The following is a 20299-nucleotide window of genomic DNA, read 5'->3' as shown; positions in this document are numbered from 1 at the left end:
CCACGTGGCAATACCCAAAATTATTATTCAGTACCTCACGACACACCGAGTCATGTATTATGTACTTTTTTGCAAAACCTAATAGGCCCAGACAGGAAGAAACGAACTAAATAAGGAAGAAAGAAAGGCAGATGAGAAACGAGCTAAAGAAACAAAAACAGAAAACTTTATGTCCTGCTCAGTAACAGTGTAATATAGCCTACCTGTGTTTTGTATAATGAGCCTACATATAGCGTTGAATAGGCCTATGTACCGTCTTATATTATTTACATAATAGTTAAGCAAAACGGAAGAATGTTCAGATCTCTCGAGATTCAGTTATAAGCAGGTTTTGTAGAATGCCATATCCTTTTCCTTTTTTTCACATGTCACATAAATTCGACCTCGGTCTTGTCCTCGTTTCCCTGGAAGCAGTCGCAACGGCTTTTCACTCTTACTTCTGATGGCCCCAGTCAACCCGAAGACCGGTATTTTGGAGCGATGCAACGGCTCAGATCCGACAGAGGGGATTAACGAAACACATTTCCTACCGATAAAAATAAAAGCCAGAAAACTATTACGTTAAAATAGTGAATTCTCCTCATTTAAGAATATACTTTATTCAATTTATGTTTCGTAAAAATGGGCATGTGTACCGCTGGGAAGAAAAAGTCTTGTCCAGAAATAATTATTTCTCGTATCGACTGAGCGACAATATCGACCCTGACCAACGTGATATACTGAATCTATAGAGTCTACAAAGTCCCCCAATTTACGTTACAACCCGGGCTGGTGCTGGTACAAACTGGTCATGTATGTTTGACGGTTATAACCTTGAATTAATCGAGTAACCATAATGGCATCACACTATTTATTTAATCGATAGCTTAGTCCATACAATTTCAAACATGATCCAACTTAAATTTTACAAAATTTAGGCACTTCCCTACTTGTGCCTCTTTCACTCTCAAGATGTGACACGATACGTTGCTCATGGGAAGTTGTATTTTGAACAAATAAATACTTATTTTCGTATGTGCAGTGCTTTCATATTTCTCCAACAAATGCAAATTCTGTGACAGTTTAAGTTTGGTTTGGTACGATTAGTGTTGGGTCTAGTATATCTAAGCACGAATAAAACGAGAATGTTGAAAACGTCGATAGAAAACGTTATGTGAAAATAAAATGCCAACAAGGTTGAATCACATAGTCAGCGTAATGTACAGTACGCAAAATTGTTCGTCTCTGAGTTCTAATAGTGGTATTCAAGTCAACCATGTTCCCGCATTTATAGTTTGCAATTCTAGCTTCACATGAAATAAACTTATGGGCTTACTTACAACTTCAGTAGTTCTCTTCCGTCAAGGCATCCCTGAACCCATTTGGACTTCTGTTTCAAACACAAAAATGCCCAAAACTACGGTAGGCACTATAATGTCATCGACGTTTATATTTCAACGAGTAAGGTTACGTATCAGAAAAGAAATCACACACGAAAATATCCAACTGATAAAGTTAAAAACATTGGCACTATTTCACAACTTTACTTTCAAATTAATTTGCAAATTTTTTGAGTTTATGTCTTCGAAACACAAGTAAAAACCACGTGTTCCCGATATGACGTGCAACAGAACCAAATCCCGCCAAAGCTGCAGTATATCTGGCGAGGCAAACTCTCGCAACCAGTTTCTCCTCGCTTGTCACTTGTCAACGAGTTCTCCTGTTTAGTTCAGGTTTTCTCCGACAGGGTAATGGTGGGGAGAAGAAGCAGGGCACGCGCATCGTGCGAGCAGCAGCACGACTTATGTTGTTATTTACACCGGTTACGCCAGTGTTTTCTTACGCTTGGGCTGTACTGTAGAGCACCACGTGGATTGTTTATCTCATGAAGACAATAAAAATATCGAGAAGCAGGTAAGAGTTAACGCAAAATGGAAAATACTTGGCACTTCTGCTTCGGTTTTGGTAGGTCGTGGTTTCGAATCTTGCCCAAGGAGCTGTTCTTCCTGCTTTAGGTTCCTCGAGATTTGTCTTCACTTCCCAGGCGTCCTCTTCACCACTGGCCTATTTATTCGCCTTGCAGTTCTCAAGTAAACACAATGTAAACTTTAATTCGAGAAGTAATCGTCTCGAGTGTCGATCATCCTGACTGAGGGGTTTTCTTCGATCTCTGCAAATGAATGTCAGTGTAATACAAACGAAAGTCCTTCAAAATCTGAATATATTCATTTCAAATAATAAATTCAACTTTATAACACCTTAGCTGTTGAAATAATGTCGTTGTAGGCCTACAACCTGAGAATAAATCAAACAACTTACCAACGTACTAACCATAATATTCATAAGCTACCTGGTTCGAAATCTGTCAGTATGATAACAATCTGAAGACTTGATTAAAGGCAATCCCGAGAACACCATGCATACTTTGATTTTCTACCATCAATAATAACGTCGCAGTTTTCTTCACTTCTGATGCAGGAAAGCCATTATTCCGACATAGTTTAGGGTTCTACAATTTTATGTGTAAGGGGTCATTCGAAAAATTTGCAACTTTTGTACCGGTTAATTTCTATGGGCCCCTTCCAAAGCGATATTTAGCTGTCGGTTTGATGGCGATGACTGAAGGAATTTTTTAGATATGGTGATATAAAATATTGTATGGAGATAGATCAGCAGACATACCTGAAAATTCTATAGGTCCATATAACAATTTATATGTACATGTGTAAAATTTGACACATTAAACGTGACACGACTCTGTGCAAGTGAAAATCATGCACAAGAAATAATCACTGAACTATATATTTATTCATTTGTAGTGCCTGCTAGACTCAGCGTAAAGACTAAGTAGAATTCCTAAATTATTTACGTAACTTCGTGTTTGTTGTGTATTATTAGGTGGGTAACGTAAAAGCGTAAGAGAGTGTAATAAGCAATCAATTTTTCAAGATATATCTCCAGGGAAAATAATTAAACAACATACTTGGGAAAATATGAGGACAATGAGTCAGGAAGTAGGAGACAACTCGCCGAGCTGTTGCGGCAACTTCTCTGCCACATTCGTAATGTGTGTAATCTAATCAGCATGTTTTAGGCGCGAGGTACGAGGTGTGAAGGCAGGCAAGCTTTATGAATAAACAAAACGCTATCTTTTAATGCCACTACCAATGACACATATACCATTTCTTCTGGTTTATTTAAAATATCAAACGCATCTATCGCATAGCAAAATATATGCAGAAGATAGCTGCCTTCTGGGTTGTAACGCCGTATATTCTGATAGAAATTTACCATCGTTTCAGAGGTCCTTCCTGCCTCCATCATCAGGGAGATGATGAATGGAGGCCATGATGATGGAGGCAGCAAGGACCTCTGAAACGCTGGATAACTTCTGCCAGCCCAGACGACAGCAATCTTAATACCCACCACTATCAGAACTTCATATCCTATTAAAATTCCTCAAAACGTGTAAAATGATGTGTAAAGGTTTTATGACTAAGAAACGTATGTCGATGATTGGCTACGTATGACGTCAAAAGTCGTCGCTAGCAGTGAATTTGTTAAGTTTACAACGTATCATAAAATCATTTAGTCAGTGTGTAGATCTACAGTTGCATGTGTTGATTTAAATGATTTAAGTTGACCTGCATTTGTCGAGGCCGTTTCGGATTTCAGACACGTTTTAACCTTGTAAGAACCAACGGTATAATAATAAGAGGAAAAGGTAGTAGTTTAAGAAATATAAAGGAAACGATAGAGCCAATGATGCAATGAGATCCAATCATGGTGATCTACGACTGTCTGACGCAGTTACACGCCCTGTTCTTCGTCATAGGTTCGGGGAAAGTACATGATGATTGCTGCAGTTCCGACCGGATTTAGCTGCGATTAGAACAGAATATTAATAAGTAAACTGCCCATTCAGGATTCACTGCGTGATTTATTAGTCGTCATGGTCTGACGGGTGGGTGATCACGACCAACATGCGGATCAATTTGGGCTGCGTATTTATCGAATTGTCCTACCGAAAATTGTGAATACGCGCTTTGCTTAAAACCTGTCGCATATCGATACTGAAGAACGAAAAAAAGGTCCTTCGGAACGCCGGTAATTTTTGACACTTCGAAACGTTGCGATACCCAGAACATTCTACCATGGAAACCCCAACTGTTACACGGGATATCCGGTGTTCCGATCAAGACTCGAACTACGTATATCCCTGAATAAATATAGTATTGAGAAGGAAGGTCAGAGATGAGTTAATCGATGCATGTGTGCTACGCGTGCCACCAGTATTATAAAATTCACCCGACCGGCAAGACATTCTCCATCGATCACACTTTTCATTTAAATTCCGATAATTAAAAAACACAGTCCCAGCTAAAATTTTTGGGGTAAAGAAAAACACAGCTGTTTTTGTACACATTAACGAACTCGCAGATAAGTGGGGAAAAAACAGGTACGGTCCGATTTACGTGATATTTGGATTTCTATAAAATACATAAATGGAATTATTTATTAACAGTCTCAATGTTAAAGCTGAGATTTGCCTTCCTGAGTGGGTATTTTTCAAGGTTAACTTGGTGATCTTGATATTTTTCGACTATCTGCAAGTGTAGACAGCCTTCACTTCACTACTAAATTATCGTGCATCCTAATTCAGTCCTCGTGCCTGGAAGGCTGTCTGCTTTTCGCGGATTGTCACACAAGAACCAGTTTCTTTAAATCTATTGTGTATTTTTATCTTCATCATGTAGGCAGTAGTAATTAGTGCCCGTTACAAAATAACGTCTAACGACAAAAGCATCACACCGCTTCGCACTAAGCAGGAAGTTTCTTAAGTTTCATTACGTCTAGTAAGAAGAGACGTGTTTCCTGTCACAATCGTAAGACGGTACAGTCATGAGCGAAAGCTAAAAGACTCAACTACAATGGATGCTCAAGCCTTTCCATTAACTAAATATGAAAAAATGTGATGCAGTTTGTGCATGCATTTATTTTTCTGTACAGCAACACATTATATGAAGTGGAATTTTATTTCATACAATTTTGACTGTAAACAGCAATTATATCCCCAAAAGAACATAAACAATTTTTATTTTTGTAGGAAAGAAGTGTTTTCTTTGTGGTATGGATTGAATTATTCAGATGTGCTTAAGCTTTAAAGGATTAAAAGAAATATTACAAAAATGGGTGGCTAGATATTTGAAAAAGAAATTAAAATGTGCAGGCCTTCTAATGAGTGTTCTGTCATTTGTGAGTTTTGCTTTCACTCATACACTAGATATATTTTTTATGGAGTATCTGTGTGAACAGACAAAACAGTCAAGTGCCTTGGAATTTCAATACAATCAGAATATTCCGTATTGTTTACGTTGATCTGGGTTGATGCTGCGTACACTCATAGGTAGATACCAGCTTTAGAGCTTGAAACAGAGACAGTTGGTATCTTTAGGGCTGAAAACAGAGACAGTAGGTATCTTTAGGGCTGAAAACAGAGACAGTTGGTATCTTTAGGGCTGAAAACAGAGACAGTAGGTATCTTTAGGGCTGAAACAGAGACAGTTGGTATCTTTAGGGCTGAAAACAGAGACAGTTGGTATCTTTAGGGCTGAAAACAGAGACAGTTGGTATCTATCTCTAAGAACACAATGTCATAACTTAGAAGAATAACGCTGACATCTTCACTGCCACGTGAACTTCAAATATCATATTTATATTACCTTAATTTATACATATGTTAACAGAGTGTTGTTAGACATAACCTCAAAGCTTCACACCAGCGCAATGTTTGCAATTGTTGACTTACACACATTTCATACTAAATTTGTAGGATATTTAGTCTGTCTCGTATAACATCTCACACGCCGGGCTTCGTTGGTTCGTTGGTTATTGCTTTCGCTCAAAAAGGCAGATGAAAATGTTCACAGCCACCGTGATGTCGATATATATTCCTTCAAAAAATTACAAAACTCTGCACATTTCTCAGAAATCTATTACCATACAACATTTTATGATACTACACTAAGTAGCACGATTGTTGCTCCCAGCCCCACATTCTCCATGCTCTTATTATTGACTTTATGAAATTAGAAACTCGAGCTTCGAGCGGCCTCCAAACTTTATGTCGACTGATTCGAGAGGCAGAAAGGGATTGCGGAGGGGCACGCGCACTAAGACAGCATTTGTGATCTCACAAACAAACCTCAGCACATGATTCTTGTACATTTAATGAATAAATGTTATATTGCCGATGCGACACTAATAAGTGATACAAAACATGAACGAAATCAGCTTTCAGCATGATAATGTACAGAAGAAACAACAAGGTGCATTACTTCATGTAGTTCTTTTTAATATTAGAATGTGATCAATTAAAATTTTCCTTTTTTGCAATTTTATTCACAATGATAAACACTTTAATATGCAATAGGCTTATAATTTATTGTTATTTGCTTCCATCTTAATTCTTCCTTCATTAAATTCTGTCTCCTCAACTGTTAATTATGAGCACCAGAATCTTCGCCTGAATTTTGTCTCCTTCCGTTTCTGGCTCGATTTCGTGCCCCTGTAAACAAAACGTTACAGACCTCTTCAGGGAAAATATTTGCCAAACTAGTCTAGTTTCTATGAGACTGAAAAAGTACAGGCATACCTCGTTTAATTGCGCTTCGCAGATATTGCGTTTTTTTTACAAATTGAAGGTTTGTGGCGACCCTGCGTCGAGCAAGTCTATCGGTGCCATTTTTCCAACAGCATGTGCCCACTTTGTGCCTCTGCATCACATTTTAGTAATTCTCGCAATGTTCTCGCATCATTCTTTTAGACATAATGCTATTGCACACTTAATAGACTACAGTATAGTGTAAACATAACTTTTATATGCACTGGGAAACCAAAAAATTTGTGTGACTCGCTTTATTGCGGTGGTCTGGGACCGAACCCACAATATCTCCGAGGTATGCCAGTACCAATATTCTAACATCTACTACATTCACCTGATCTCACCCTGAGTGACAATTTCATGTCCTGAAACTAAAAGTCTCCTTAAAAAACACAATGTTTTAATTCTGAACCACTTCAAGACATTCACAGCAACGTAATGACAACAGCGAAATGACTTTCCTCCAGAAATGTTTCTGCACACGACAGATATATTGGAATGCATGTATCATGTCAGAAGAAAAGAACTTTGAAGGCGACCACATTCAAGAAGGGTTATAGACGACACACATGGAATCAGTAACCATTTATCAACTTCCATACGGTTACTCATTCCTATCTTTTACAAACAATGACAGTCACAAGAGTGATGCCATCCACTATCTTTACAGCACCTAGCTCAAAATTATCCAAACACAAATTATATTCTAATTCTTTGACTTTCCATCCTACGCAGCAACCATATGAGATTCGACATTACTTAACAGAGGCTTTCCTTTTTGATTTCATTAACCTACGTTCTTTTGTAATACTGCAATTATGAAGAAAATATTATTTAAGTAAAGTGTTCCATCACAAATATGTCACTTTTTTCATTGGCTAGTGCCAAGAAAAATACAGCAGAATTCACCATGACTCCAAGTCTACTGCATTACAGGCTGCTATATTTTCATTATGAGCATTTTTGGGCTTATTATAAGAGTGACATGGCAGAAACACAACAAGGAACAAAAAATAACAGTTTTCTACCTCTTAGGATACATATTGATGGCCACAATAGTCTCAATAATGGGTTCTACCACCTCTAGGCTTGAACTTAAAGAAACCTTTTTCTAAACTAACAAAATGCTGGTCACACCACTTCTGTCCACACGTAGTTTCTAGGGTTTAAGTTCTTACATTTTTGATGAACTTAAAAAATTACAATGTACTGACTTTACCTCGTCTAATTTGATTGAGACATGCCAGCATGCGAATCATGAAGGAAGCTGGAACAGTAATCGTATCTTTTGTCTCCTCTAGCATCACTTCGTTCCTCTCGGTTAACTGGAACACAAAACAGCAACACTATATTTACTCAACCTGCAGGTGGGAAAAAAATACGCATAATTATGCCTTCGTCTGAAACGGGAGTCATCGCTGATGACAATTATAATATTTTTACAATATAAACATTGCTAACATTGTTGAGCTTAACACACAGACTTAAGAGTCTCCCAGTTTGAGGAGGAGCATACATTACAAATTCAATCAAGGAATGTAATTTTGAAGATTTTTGTCTTCTGGGTTGTTGCGCCGTGTAGTATGGTCGATGTTTACCAACATTTCGGAGGTCATACTGCCTCTGTCATCAGGGCGATGAAGATTTCTGTCTTCTGGGTTGTTGCGCTGTGTAGTCTGGTCGATGTTAATCACCGTTTCAGAGGTCATACTGCCTCCGTCATCAGGGCGATATACTACACAGAGCAACAACCCAGAAGACAGAAATCTTCACACTCACCGCTGTGAAAACCTCAAATCTTACGTTATTTTGATTATACACTCTTACTTACAATATCAGCTAGATCCCTGTCGAAGCTGGGTTCGTCATGTAGTGGTGCCCATAACTTGACATCATAGTCAATGCCTGAAGTAGCCAACAGAGGCAGCACAGGATGGGGCTGCAGGCAGTTAACAACATGATGATCTGCTTCCAGCAGCATTATCAGTTGTCCAGAGTAGCGATTCCACATAAACACGTGGCCACAATCCGATCCTGACAGAACATAGTCGCTACCCCAGAATGTGGCTTCCTTAATCATTGTCCTGCATTTACAATCAGGCATGTTGATTTGTTATAACAGTCAAGTTTCTCGTGCACAAAACTGATTCATCTTTCATCTTTCATGTACTTAAGATATGAATTTAATTTTTCATAGGAAATGGTGTAATCTTATCAGGAAGTGACGTATTTATGGTTGTGGTGTTCCTGCAACTCGTTAATACCAGTGAGCTGAAAATTCCAATATTGAAAACACGGCTACGTTTATCATAAAGCCACAAGAATTTAAATTTATATCACTGAGGATCTCATAACTCTAAGGCTGGGGCCACATGACCGTACAAAGTACGTCCGTTGTAACGCGCGTCGTGACATCCGTCATAGAATTATGAAGGGGCATAAAGGGTACAACACACGAAGCACGCGCATCTGTTAATGCATGTGTGTTGTACCCCATATGCCCCTTCATAATTCTATGACAGACGTCACGACGCGCGTTACAACGGACGTACTTTGTACGGTCATGTGGCCCCAGCCTAAATTGTATGAAAGCATAATATTATGTGTTGTGCTGTATAGAAAATACCTTACATGCCTTGTTTCTAAAATGTTTGCACAAAGAAACAGGATGTGCTTCATATTGCTCATTTTATTTCAAATGAGTAACACAAGGCAACATGCGATATGCGACTGCAGACTTGGTGACATAATTTGCACTTGCTAGGCAATGCAAGAATATGGACCCTCAGAAAGTTCTCTTTCGTTGCATTTCTGTAAATAATTAGTATACCTAGCATTCCTGTGACCAATGTATTTCTGCTTCACAGCTGGTTGCAAGATGCTCTGTTCATCGAACATAATCTCTTTGTCATGTCTTACGGCTGCTATTGCCTCATCCATGTGCTCTTCTATTGGATGAACAAACCTAAACATCAAGTTCAAAATTCTTGGTAAATGCAATGAAAGGGGAAACCATAATATCAAGTGCTCTATAACTTAATACAGAAAACAAAATCACTTGAGTCACAATGTAACAATGTGCAACAATATTCATTTTAGACAAATAAGAAAATACTACACCAGTCTTACTTTTTCCGTATTTCTTTGAGTTTCTTTTAGTTCAACGTTAAAATCGTTGACACCCTATAAAAATGTTATTGAACCGAACTATATAAATAACTTTTGCAGCAGAATCTTCAAAACCTTTGCAGAGCTGGTTAAAAAAATCCCTGACTTTTGGAGAATCCAAAGGTTTCACACACATAAAATAATACAATTCTGTATATTTTAATCCTTAAAATCTTAATCAGAAGGGAAGGTAGAATATTCTAAACTGAATGGTAGCAAGCAATAACTCAGTAAAGTACGGTCTTAACTTCATGAAAGTAATTTGGTTACTACCTTATAGTCAAGGGTTTAGTAGCTATCTTTATTCGATGATTCTGGTAATCTTACCTCTCCTGATTTACTTAGACGTTTCTAACGAGGTATTCTAAAATGACATCAAAATATTAGGATGGCTGGTTTCTGGGATACTGGGAACGACCCGTTCTTCAAGTGACTGAGCACTGCGGGTCCCAACTTCTTTGTTGGCTTTGATCTATAGACATTCGGTAGGACTCCTTGAATGAGGGATCGGCCCATCGCAAGGCCTCTACCTGTACACAGGACAGAACAACACAGAAAAACGCGGACAAACATCCGTGGCTTGAGTAGGATTCGAACCCACGGTCCCAGCGACCAAGCGGCACAAGGCCCACGCCTCAGACCGCGTGGCCACTGCAGACCCCTGGGTTGTAACACCATGTAGTTTGGTAGAAGCTTACCAGTGTTTCAAGGTTACTTTCTCCGTCATCAGAGTGATGAGCCTGATAACGGCATTACAACCCAGAAGACAGCCATCATCATACTTGCAGCCCTAAGAACCTAAAATCCAACACAAGTCAAAAAATTCTCACTGCACCTCAATAACTGATACTACCTTCTGCTTCCACTTGTTATCAGCATAGTTTCATCATCACTGTCATTATAATCATCTTCTCCTCCACATCCAGTACCTGGAACACAATGCAATCAGAAAATAAACAATATACGCAGACATAAGATATTATTTATGAAGGATATGTTACAGCTCTGCTGGTACAGAAACCAGGGTTTCATGCCCAGTTGGAGCATTTTTTCTCCCACTGCACCTAGTAAAACTCTGGGGCAACTCCCCCTCCCCTTTATCCATAGGAATTATTATAGCCAGAATAAGAAGACAAGGTCTGAGAATGTGAAAAGCCTTACCTCTTATATGTAAACCTGATTTGCTACTTAGAAATATTTATAACTTTCACTTTTACATTTTCCAAGGCAATAAAAATTACCGATGTTTTAGAGGAACCTGCTAGCCCATTTGAAAACTCCTCAGTAATAAACATAGGCAACTTTACCATTACTGCTTATGACTGTAGCAAATTATTAAATTAAACACACAAACAACCAATTACTATACATAAAAATGGAAACACCAACTCCACCAAAAGCCTCAAACAAACAATTTAATTTTAAATATTAAGGCCAAGTAAAGAAAATGTAATTCTGACTGTGTTAATAAAAAAGACAACACAAAATAAGCCAAAAATAATATTAATGTATTAATCCAAATTAATACTTAATAAAGCAACCCTGATAACATTTCTCTCCATGACCATTACAGGATCCCCGTCTTCTTATTTACACACAGAAACAAACATCGAACATCTAACGTTTCTTACCTCATCTACAGTATCAAGTGCAAAGGTTACACAAAATAAAATGAGAAATATTATGATGGTTATGAACGATAGGTTGGGCAGGATGCGGAATGAAGCAGTCACCATCTATTTTAAGTTCAATTTCTCTAGTTTTTGCACAGATATCTTTCACATATTTCAGGAATTTAAATACAAAATTTAAAATAAGTTAAGAAGTGCATGCTGAGGTATGATATAAATTATACTTAGGTTTGAGAGAAACAGATTCCCTTACAGCAGGCTCCTTTAATAAAATTGTTTTAAGTTCAGGGAATAACAACCAGATCAAAATTGGGAGACAACAATTCAAGACTAATGTTCAAAACTGTGCCTTTAATGTTACATAAAACATTACCTTACACTAATTACAAAATTTCTACAAGAAAACTTCATGCGCAGTCATAGCTAGAATCTATATCATAGAAGCCGGTGGTTTTACGCCAGGCGTATGACTGAGAAGATGGCTGACATCAAATTAGATATGTTTGTACAGGGTAGAAGCCTTGAGCACAAAAAAACACACCTTAATCTAATTGGAACCTTTCCAATTTTGAAATTGTGGCAAAAACTCTGCCTACCACTCGACCTGTTGGCTGCATCCTGTGCTCTTGGAGACATGTCTTGACTAGGTCCTGGCACTGCATCACCAATCTCCATTTCACAATCTGGATTTGATGGTGCATGGGACACTGTCTCTCCTGCATTTATTTCTAAAAACAGAAGATAAAGCATAGTGGACACATGGAACTTGAAATTTTTATGACAACAGACAAAATCTTTCCACCCATTCAGAAGCATCAAATCGGAAAAAAATCCAGTGACTGGGAGATCATCTATCTCTATCAGAGAATGACATGATTAATAAGTTTAGTCAATTTAGATACATTTAGAGATCCACTGAGGCCCTACATTCATGAATGGAATTGAGGAACACTCATTCAGAGCAGTGCAAAACTGGGTTATCCAACTTGACTTCTCAGGTGCAGCAACAGTAAATTTCTTCTTCTTTATTACGCTGTCTCCTTTACAGGAGGTTGGCGACATTATAAACAGGATCCTTCCATCCTTTTCTCGGATGGGACCTGTTCATATATGTTTTTTAGGCAGGTGATACAGAAGTGGTTTGCCATTGCCTTCTTCTGTGTGCATGGAATAATTGTTGGGATGCTACAGAGAAACCGAGGAAGCCCTGGAGGAAAACTCAGTGTTGCCTAGACCACAGCCTTGCCCAACACAAGTTATAAATTCGGGCACCACAGGGAATCGAATCCAGGATCCCAGGATTACAAGGCCACCATCTTTCATAGATAAATAACAGATCATGAAATTGGAGCTTGATGGATCTCTACATTCATATAAAACAACCAGCGGAACTGATAAAATTTTTGTAACCTTGCTGATGGATTTCTATTTACTTTTCAGAAAGGTAAAGTACATCATCATTTTTCTAATAGTGTTCAATACATGAAATTATTTGACAGAAAACTGGTTAAGAGTCAACCATGAAAGCGAGAAAAACATTTTTATAGGTATCACTCAAACTGTCATAATCCACTTATGATGAAAATGATGTTACATACTTTACAACCTCTGTAGTTTTATTTTGCAGTAATTACCTGGCAATGAGTTCCTGCTACTGTTCTCATGCAATTCACGGCTCACCTCGTCACCAAGTCCGAGAGATATTTTGGCACCGGTTGAACTCTTGTCAGAATATACTAGGCTTACAGCTGGCTCGCTCCTATGCCTGAAATTCATGTTCAGTAAATAACTGACAACAAAACTAATGCATACTAAACTCACAGCCTGCAGAAATATACTTCCATCTTCAGAAAACCCACTTACTTGCAAATATCCTGAAGATACTTAAAAACTCAATACCAAACAACAAAAGTAATACAGACTTCTGTCTACCTAAACATTACAAATTAAATAAAACATCTGTTTATTGATTTTGTAACACGTTTAAACTCAGGTTAAAAATGTATTTGCCCATGGCAAGTGAGTATTTCTCAAGCCATGTATATGAATCCTTGAATATTCCCTGAATTTTATAGAATCACATTCATTATGCAGATAGAACATATGGATGCCTCTTGGTATATCATATCTACCCACTAGCACTGAAAACAAGATTTCACTATAGCATTCCTAGAAACAGGTAAATCCGTTCCCAACCTTATGCACCATGCCATAAAGATGTGAGGGAGGGGGGGCTGGAGGTAAAGCAGCATGCCTTTGACATAAGCAGTAGATGCAGGTAAGTGATTAGCTTCTTGCTCTAACCACTATACACCTGTTAGCCATTATAAAGAGGCTGGGTGGGCTCAAGTGCCAGTTGAGACTTGGCAGTACAGAGAAAAACCCTTGCCCCTGCTGAGAATTGAACCCAGGTTGTCCAGCCCATACCCAATTTCTTTACTGACTGAGTTATCACAAGGTTTTAAGCCTCACTTCTCTAATTTATATTCAGTATACATCATTAATCACTGTAGCTTCAAAGCAGTATATAGGTTAATATTAATTGTAGACTCATAAATTGACAGTTTATTATATAGCATCATGGAGAAGACAGGAATCATGAGATAAGACCCAACTAAGAGCAGGTGAATTTCTAAATATAGCCCCAGAGGTTCACAGTGATAAATGGTGGTATTTTTAAATACACACACATACAAAAATTTGCATGTTTATAATTTCATGCACTTCCTAGATACTGGAAACGACCCGTTCTTCAAGTGCCTGAGCACTGCGGGTCCCAACTTATCGTTGGCTTGATCCATGGGCATTCGGTAGGACTCCTTGGATGAGGGATCGGCCCGTCACAAGGCCTCTACCTGTACACAGGACAGCACAACACAGAAAAACGCGGACAAACATCCACAGCTTGATTGGGATTCGAACCCACGGTCCCAGCGACCAAGCGGCACAAGGCCGACGCCTCAGACCGTGCGGCCACTACGGACCCCTACTTCCTACAATAAAAAATAATTATGTTTCTAACTCTATCAATGACTGAAAGAACAGAGAATGAACATTGTCATATTTCAAAATTACCTTTCGATAAACCCTTCTCTCATGGTGGACAACTGATCCTGTAAGTTGCTGATATTATGATCAACAAGTTCAGAGTCTGGCATCAACAACGAAGCTCTGGTAGCAGCGGAGCTATCATCGGAGTCTTGGCGACTATGAACACCTTGTTCAGGTAACACAGTTTCACTATCAGTCCCGTTTCTCTCATTTGTACCTAATGTGCCGCTAAATATAGGCTGTTCAGCTGAACACACATTTAACTGTGGTGGAACTTGGGAAAGATCAAGGACACTATTATTTTCAGCTACAGTGTCAGTTACTTCTCGTTTACCTGAATTATTATTTGAATCTGAACCAGCTGGCATATTATTACTGGAAGGAATAGATTCATTACTAGAGTCTACTGCTTCAGGCATTGAAGAATGGATAGATAACAAAGAAAGTTGTGGCACAGAAACAGAGCTGGATGAGTGAGGTTGAGATGTGGAAGCAGTCTCAGCTGACATAAGGTTATGTGGGACTGTGTCAGGTGGGGACTCAATGGACTGTGGTGTGGTTATTTGAGCTTCAGTTCCTTGATTCTCTTCCCCTTCTAATGAGTCTTCGCCACCTCCACTGAGAGCTGCCCGGGTTGCAGGGTCATTCAACATCCGTGACAGAACGTCAGTCATGCGCTGCATTAAAGTAGCATGCAGAGTAGGTCGTGCTTGGGCAATTTCTGGAATGAACAATGAGACAGGTAAAATTTAACATAACACGTGGAACTTCAATAAAGTGCAACAGCATAGGCTAGTTGTCTCAAACTGTGAAATGGGTCTCAATGTTATGGACACATTTTGATGCTGAATATTTATTCTTCTTCATTATTACGCCATCTCCTTTGCAGGAGGTTGGCTACACATTATGAACAGGATCCTTCCATCCTTTTCAAAGACTGGGACCTGTTCATATATGTTTTTAGGCAGGTGATACAGAAGTGGTTTGCCATTGCCTAGACCACGGCCTAGCCCAACACAAGTTATAAATTCGGGTACCACTGGGAATTGAACCTGGGGCCCCAGGATTACAAGGCCAGCTAGCTCACCATGGCAGTGAATATTTATTCACATGTAATTAATTAACAGATTATTTAATTTTACATAAGAATGTTGCTTGTGATTATTTTCATATATACCAATCAGAGGCACATGTGCTGTGATGTTTCTTAAAACATGTTTGTAATTAATTGGTAATCAACTAATCCAAAACGCAAGGTTATGAAAAGTTAAAATACAGTCAGCAAGTCAAGAAATTTCTTGCTTTTGTAGAACAAGGTTTACTAACATGTTCAACACAATTAACAAAAAGCTGATATGATTATCACACAAAATAAATTTCTTTTAAATCACTCTTTTTGAAGTCCACATTTGTATGAGTGTATCTAGTACATTATAATTAATGTACTCAGAATCTCTGATTTTAGTTCTACATTATGAAAATACGTTTTATGATATTCTTTATATTCTCTTCACAGCACACTTTTTCTCACAAGCTGCCATTTACAAACATGATTTATATACTCAAAGAAAATGACATTTTAACTGTTCTGGAAAATACCTCCTCGACGGCCACCTTCTCTCTCAGGGCGAGCATCAGGGCCAGTGTCTGACCAGTCCCCTCTAAGTCGCAGTCTCCGAACAGGGGCCGGGGTACCTTGAGTTCCTTTCCTGTCAGGCTCCTGTTGCATTGCAGCAGCACCATTAGATCCAGACTTGAGCTGAATGCCATCATGATCCTGACATCAACAGGCAAACATGTCCTTAGTAAGAAATGACACAGGATCTCTAGACTATTTTTAAACCCTAAGTTATAACCTTCCCAAAGAGGCCACAGAAAATCATATAGCATGCCAGCAAAAAATAAATCAGTCTCAGGTCTCTTTGAATTGAACTGTTTTGTTTCCATGATTTGTCCTTACCTTGACACTAAACAGGTAAAGGTGGTCTGATGAATAGCTGACAAGAATATCCTCCCCTTCAGGACTGAAAGTGAGCGAGGTTATTCGATATGACCTATCTTCAAAGCTGGGCACAGTGAATGAGCACAATGGTCGCAGTGTTCCTCCGGCCTCTGCTCCCCCTAAACAAATCACATGTTTTCAAAATCACACCCAGAGCTACAGAATTTATAATTTTTTTAGATCCTTTAAAATCGTTACCACAACTTGTTAATGAGTTGTATGGTAGTATACCTGAGGCCCTTGTTCCTAGCATGCGTCTGTCAAACATTCGAACTGTACTGTCTGAACACCCAATCGCAAGTTGATATGGTGCTACAGGATTTACAGACAAAGCTGTTACAGCACGCTGACATGTAATCATGACATCCTGAAAAGAAAAGAAAGAAAGAAAAAAACAACAACAAAGGTTATACTTACAACTGCTATTGCATAATATTTATATATCAGACAGATCTGCACTAACCTCTTTACACTGGGCTTTGTTGCATTTTTCTTTCATGCGTAAGTCAAACCACCGAACTGTCCCATCCTCACCGCAGCTTAGAAATGAGTGGGGATCATTAGGAATGGTTATCACTTCGTATGTTGTGCCCGAATGACAGTTAAATTGGTTGTAATATGTTTCTTCTTTCCTTGTGAGATCTGAATAAATACACAAACCATTCAGCATATATAATTTGTTGTAATTCTGGATGCCAAGCTGCCATGACAGAAATTACACCGTATCTACATTTATAAATAATACTATGAGGGCAGAAAATAAAGAATTACAAAATTAGCTGCAGCTATAATCTACAAATTTGCCAAGTTCCATGGAAATCTGAGATGATTGAAATTTCCATAAAGAGTGGTGCAGAATTATGTTACCCATCACTTGGCAAAGTCCTACTTCATGTCATGACAAGTCAGTGTTATTTTATTTCTCACATGAAGCATACTGGCAAGATGCTCATACAATTTATTTTTTGGTATTCTTTATGCTCTGTCATAACAATATAGGTATATTCTGTCCATCTGTCTGTCAGTCACGTCTTTCAGCCAAGATTGTGCTGCCACTGTTTAGTGACCATACAAACTATGCTGCCATATAACTCAAAAAATACTGAATGGATTTTCATGGAATTTTATAATGAGGTTAGGCTATTGGAGGCTTGTCTAACTCATACTTTAAAATGTCCCATAATCTGTAATACTTATGTGACAGATGATCAAAGATGTGAGGTGGATGATCATCTGTGATGTCACAATCCACGATTCATTAAATTTGGTATGGATATTATGTCTGCCATGGGAAGCTAAAGAAAATCCATAATTTTTTATTTTCTGATATCAGTAACACCAATGAGACAGATGCTTGAACTTTAAGGTGGGATTATGACCATACTTGACAAAGTCATTGCCTACTGTGCTGCCATCTATCAGGTGCTACAGAAGTAACTGTGCTACCAACATTAGCCATGTAAACTTTTTGTCCTATCTGTCAATCAGTCTGTCATGTTGATCAGCTGAATGCAATACCATCTATCAGCAGCCATATATGAATTATATACCACACCAACTGGAAGTGATGCAAAGAACTCCAGTGGAATTTTTTCATGCATCTAACAGACTGTACTTTTCTGATTTTGTTACATTTGGAGTATTCCAGCAAGTACTATAAATACCATTAGTATATACAGAATTCCTTCCTCTTCATATACATTGATAAAATGTCATGCAACTAAAAGTAAACTAAATTGTAAGAAAACTTAAAAAAACTAACCAGTATATAAGATAATTCCATCGCCTGAACAGGAAATGATGCTACTGTCACCACAATTAGGCAAAAATTTGGCACTGAAGATATTGGCACGATGACTTGTTTTGTAATTTGTTAACACCTGTAAAAACAAAAGATACAATTAACTTAAAACCTGTCAATCACAAACTATCAAGTATGTCAAAATTGCTGTTGTAATAGTCATGTATCTTTTTATAAGCTTTGTTCATACAAATTAATTACCTTAAAGTTGTAACCATGTGTAACGACCAAATGCTGATCATCTGATCCAGAAAGTATATATTCTCCAGTTTCATTCCAGCAAATAGAATTGACACAACCATTGTGAACTGGAAGCTTCTTCAATAAACACAGTCGCTGGATCATATCCAAACTGCCTGTACATGTTTTTCATAGTCAAAATTATCTTCAGTATGACATACTTAACAAGATTTATTCAAATAGTTATTTACAGTTAACTTGCCGGAAAGTGAACACAATCAATGAGCCTGTACTTGGCAAGATATTTGGATGAGTTATAATGGCTTACTATATAAATGTCATATGAACATCTGAGATTTATATTTTCAACAGTGCCAACAGACAAGAAGGTTAAACAATGAACTTAAATTACATTAGTTACAGCTAAATACTAATGAAACCACAATTACATCCTACAATAAAACTTCTCTGAAGAAAGAGGCAGTATGAGTAGGTCAATAAGACAAATGATGTATGTAGGAAAATTAATAATTAAAGGACAATGTTTCTTTACTTCAAAAGTGATGCTGACTTCACTGAAAAAATTATGAACATATGCCTCAACCTTCATTTGTTTTGCCAGTTGTCACTGCTTCTTGAATAGTTACAATAACTGATACATTTACCACGGCTGCTCAATTCAAAGAACAATGACCTGTGAGGTGATTTGTGGGCAGAAAGGGAGAGAAAACTAGTATCATTTATGGAAGAATGACAGTATAGTATGGCAATAACAGCGTTAGGCAAAGAAAAGTTTTCAAACGATGGGAAAGATTCAAAACAGGGCAGATGAGTGATGCATATCCTGGCACCCATCAAGTGTAACACATGTTTTGACATCGAAGCAGATCAATCAACATATGCAAGACAACTGAAGTGAAGAGCTGGGACACTGCAGGTTTGTGCCAAATGGATCCGAAAGCAACAGACAGAGGTACACTTGAATATACATTTATAATTCATCAATAATAATCTGAATTAGATACTTTTCTGAATTGCACAATGACTCAGAGATAAAATCTGGGTTCACCAGGATGGACTTCCAAGAAAGAAACAAAGAATGCACTGGAAGCACTAAACGAAAATTTAAAATCTCTGCATTGAGTATGAAAGGTTACATAATATGTGAACCTACATCCAAAGTAAATAAATAATATGGCCTGTAGTAAAAGTGATGACTTGTTACGGATTTGCAACACAGTTTACTGAAAATGAATAAATTCTCATATCTCTGTACTCCAAGCACTTTATTGAGAATGCAAGAATATTAGTAGATGCACCAAGAAACAATTCTTCACATCATAAAACGATTATAACAGAATACACTTAACAATACAGGCACACATTCGATACACTTACTTTCAGTACGTTCGTCACAAACTATCAAAACAAATCTCATGCACATGGATATCACAAATTATAAATACACAATTATTATTTAGACACTGACCTTTAGTACTTTTATACAGCTTCAAACGTGTCGTTTCTGTATAGGGCTGTTCATAAACATCCCTAAATAAACTGGGTTTCGATCTTCCCTTCATCATGAAAAATCTGCACAACAGAAAAGGGACGAGATCAAAAATAGATTTGGTAGAACTATGCAAACGTAGATGAGACCAAATGGTCCTATGATTACATATGTTTTTAATAATCTGTGATGATTAACACATATTAAAAAAATCACTCGAAGGCCACTTGATAATTAAACATCGATATTCATCGGCAGAAACATTAATCAAGAGATCTGTAAATAGACCGTTCTGCTATCTACTGATGTGTAT

General features: G+C 37.9%; 2 protein-coding genes and 1 long non-coding RNA gene across 5 annotated transcripts in view; 1 reads left to right on the top strand and 2 right to left on the bottom strand.

Annotated features, from left to right (window-relative positions):
- Sulf1 (Extracellular sulfatase Sulf1) overlaps positions 1-1681 on the bottom strand; it is a 94603-nt gene extending 92922 nt beyond the window's left edge. For all 3 annotated transcript variants that reach the window (XM_022068468.2, XM_022068470.2, XM_022068471.2), the window contains exon 1: positions 1320-1681. The gene's annotated coding sequence lies outside the window, so the exon portion shown is untranslated. The remainder of the gene's footprint in view (positions 1-1319) is intronic.
- A 51-nt stretch (positions 1682-1732) lies between these two features.
- Positions 1733-2305, top strand: LOC110831945 (uncharacterized). Its single transcript, XR_002543755.2, has 2 exons — positions 1733-1893; positions 1995-2305. It is a non-coding gene; the product is annotated as an uncharacterized LOC110831945 (long non-coding RNA).
- Positions 2306-5674: 3369 nt separating this feature from the next.
- Positions 5675-20212, bottom strand: LOC110831981 (DDB1- and CUL4-associated factor 6). The gene is made up of 15 exons (XM_022068568.2): positions 19966-20212; positions 18498-18652; positions 18258-18375; positions 16959-17137; positions 16727-16862; positions 16454-16614; positions 16093-16270; positions 14518-15214; positions 13077-13207; positions 12039-12170; positions 10665-10740; positions 9474-9608; positions 8475-8727; positions 7863-7968; positions 5675-6547 (listed from the first exon to the last, which is right to left on the bottom strand). The coding sequence occupies exons 1-15, from the start codon at positions 20060-20062 to the stop codon at positions 6480-6482; spliced, it is 2622 nt and encodes an 873-aa protein (XP_021924260.1). The 5' UTR covers positions 20063-20212; the 3' UTR covers positions 5675-6479.
- Between the last annotated feature and the right edge of the window lie 87 nt (positions 20213-20299).

The sequence above is a fragment of the Zootermopsis nevadensis genome, unplaced genomic scaffold (genome assembly GCF_977971745.1).
Source record: "Zootermopsis nevadensis isolate Lab colony 2312 unplaced genomic scaffold, Znev_1.0 Znev_ptg000024l, whole genome shotgun sequence".
In the NCBI taxonomy this organism is placed as follows: domain Eukaryota; kingdom Metazoa; phylum Arthropoda; class Insecta; order Blattodea; family Termopsidae; genus Zootermopsis; species Zootermopsis nevadensis.
This window is presented reverse-complemented; position numbering and strand designations above follow the sequence as displayed.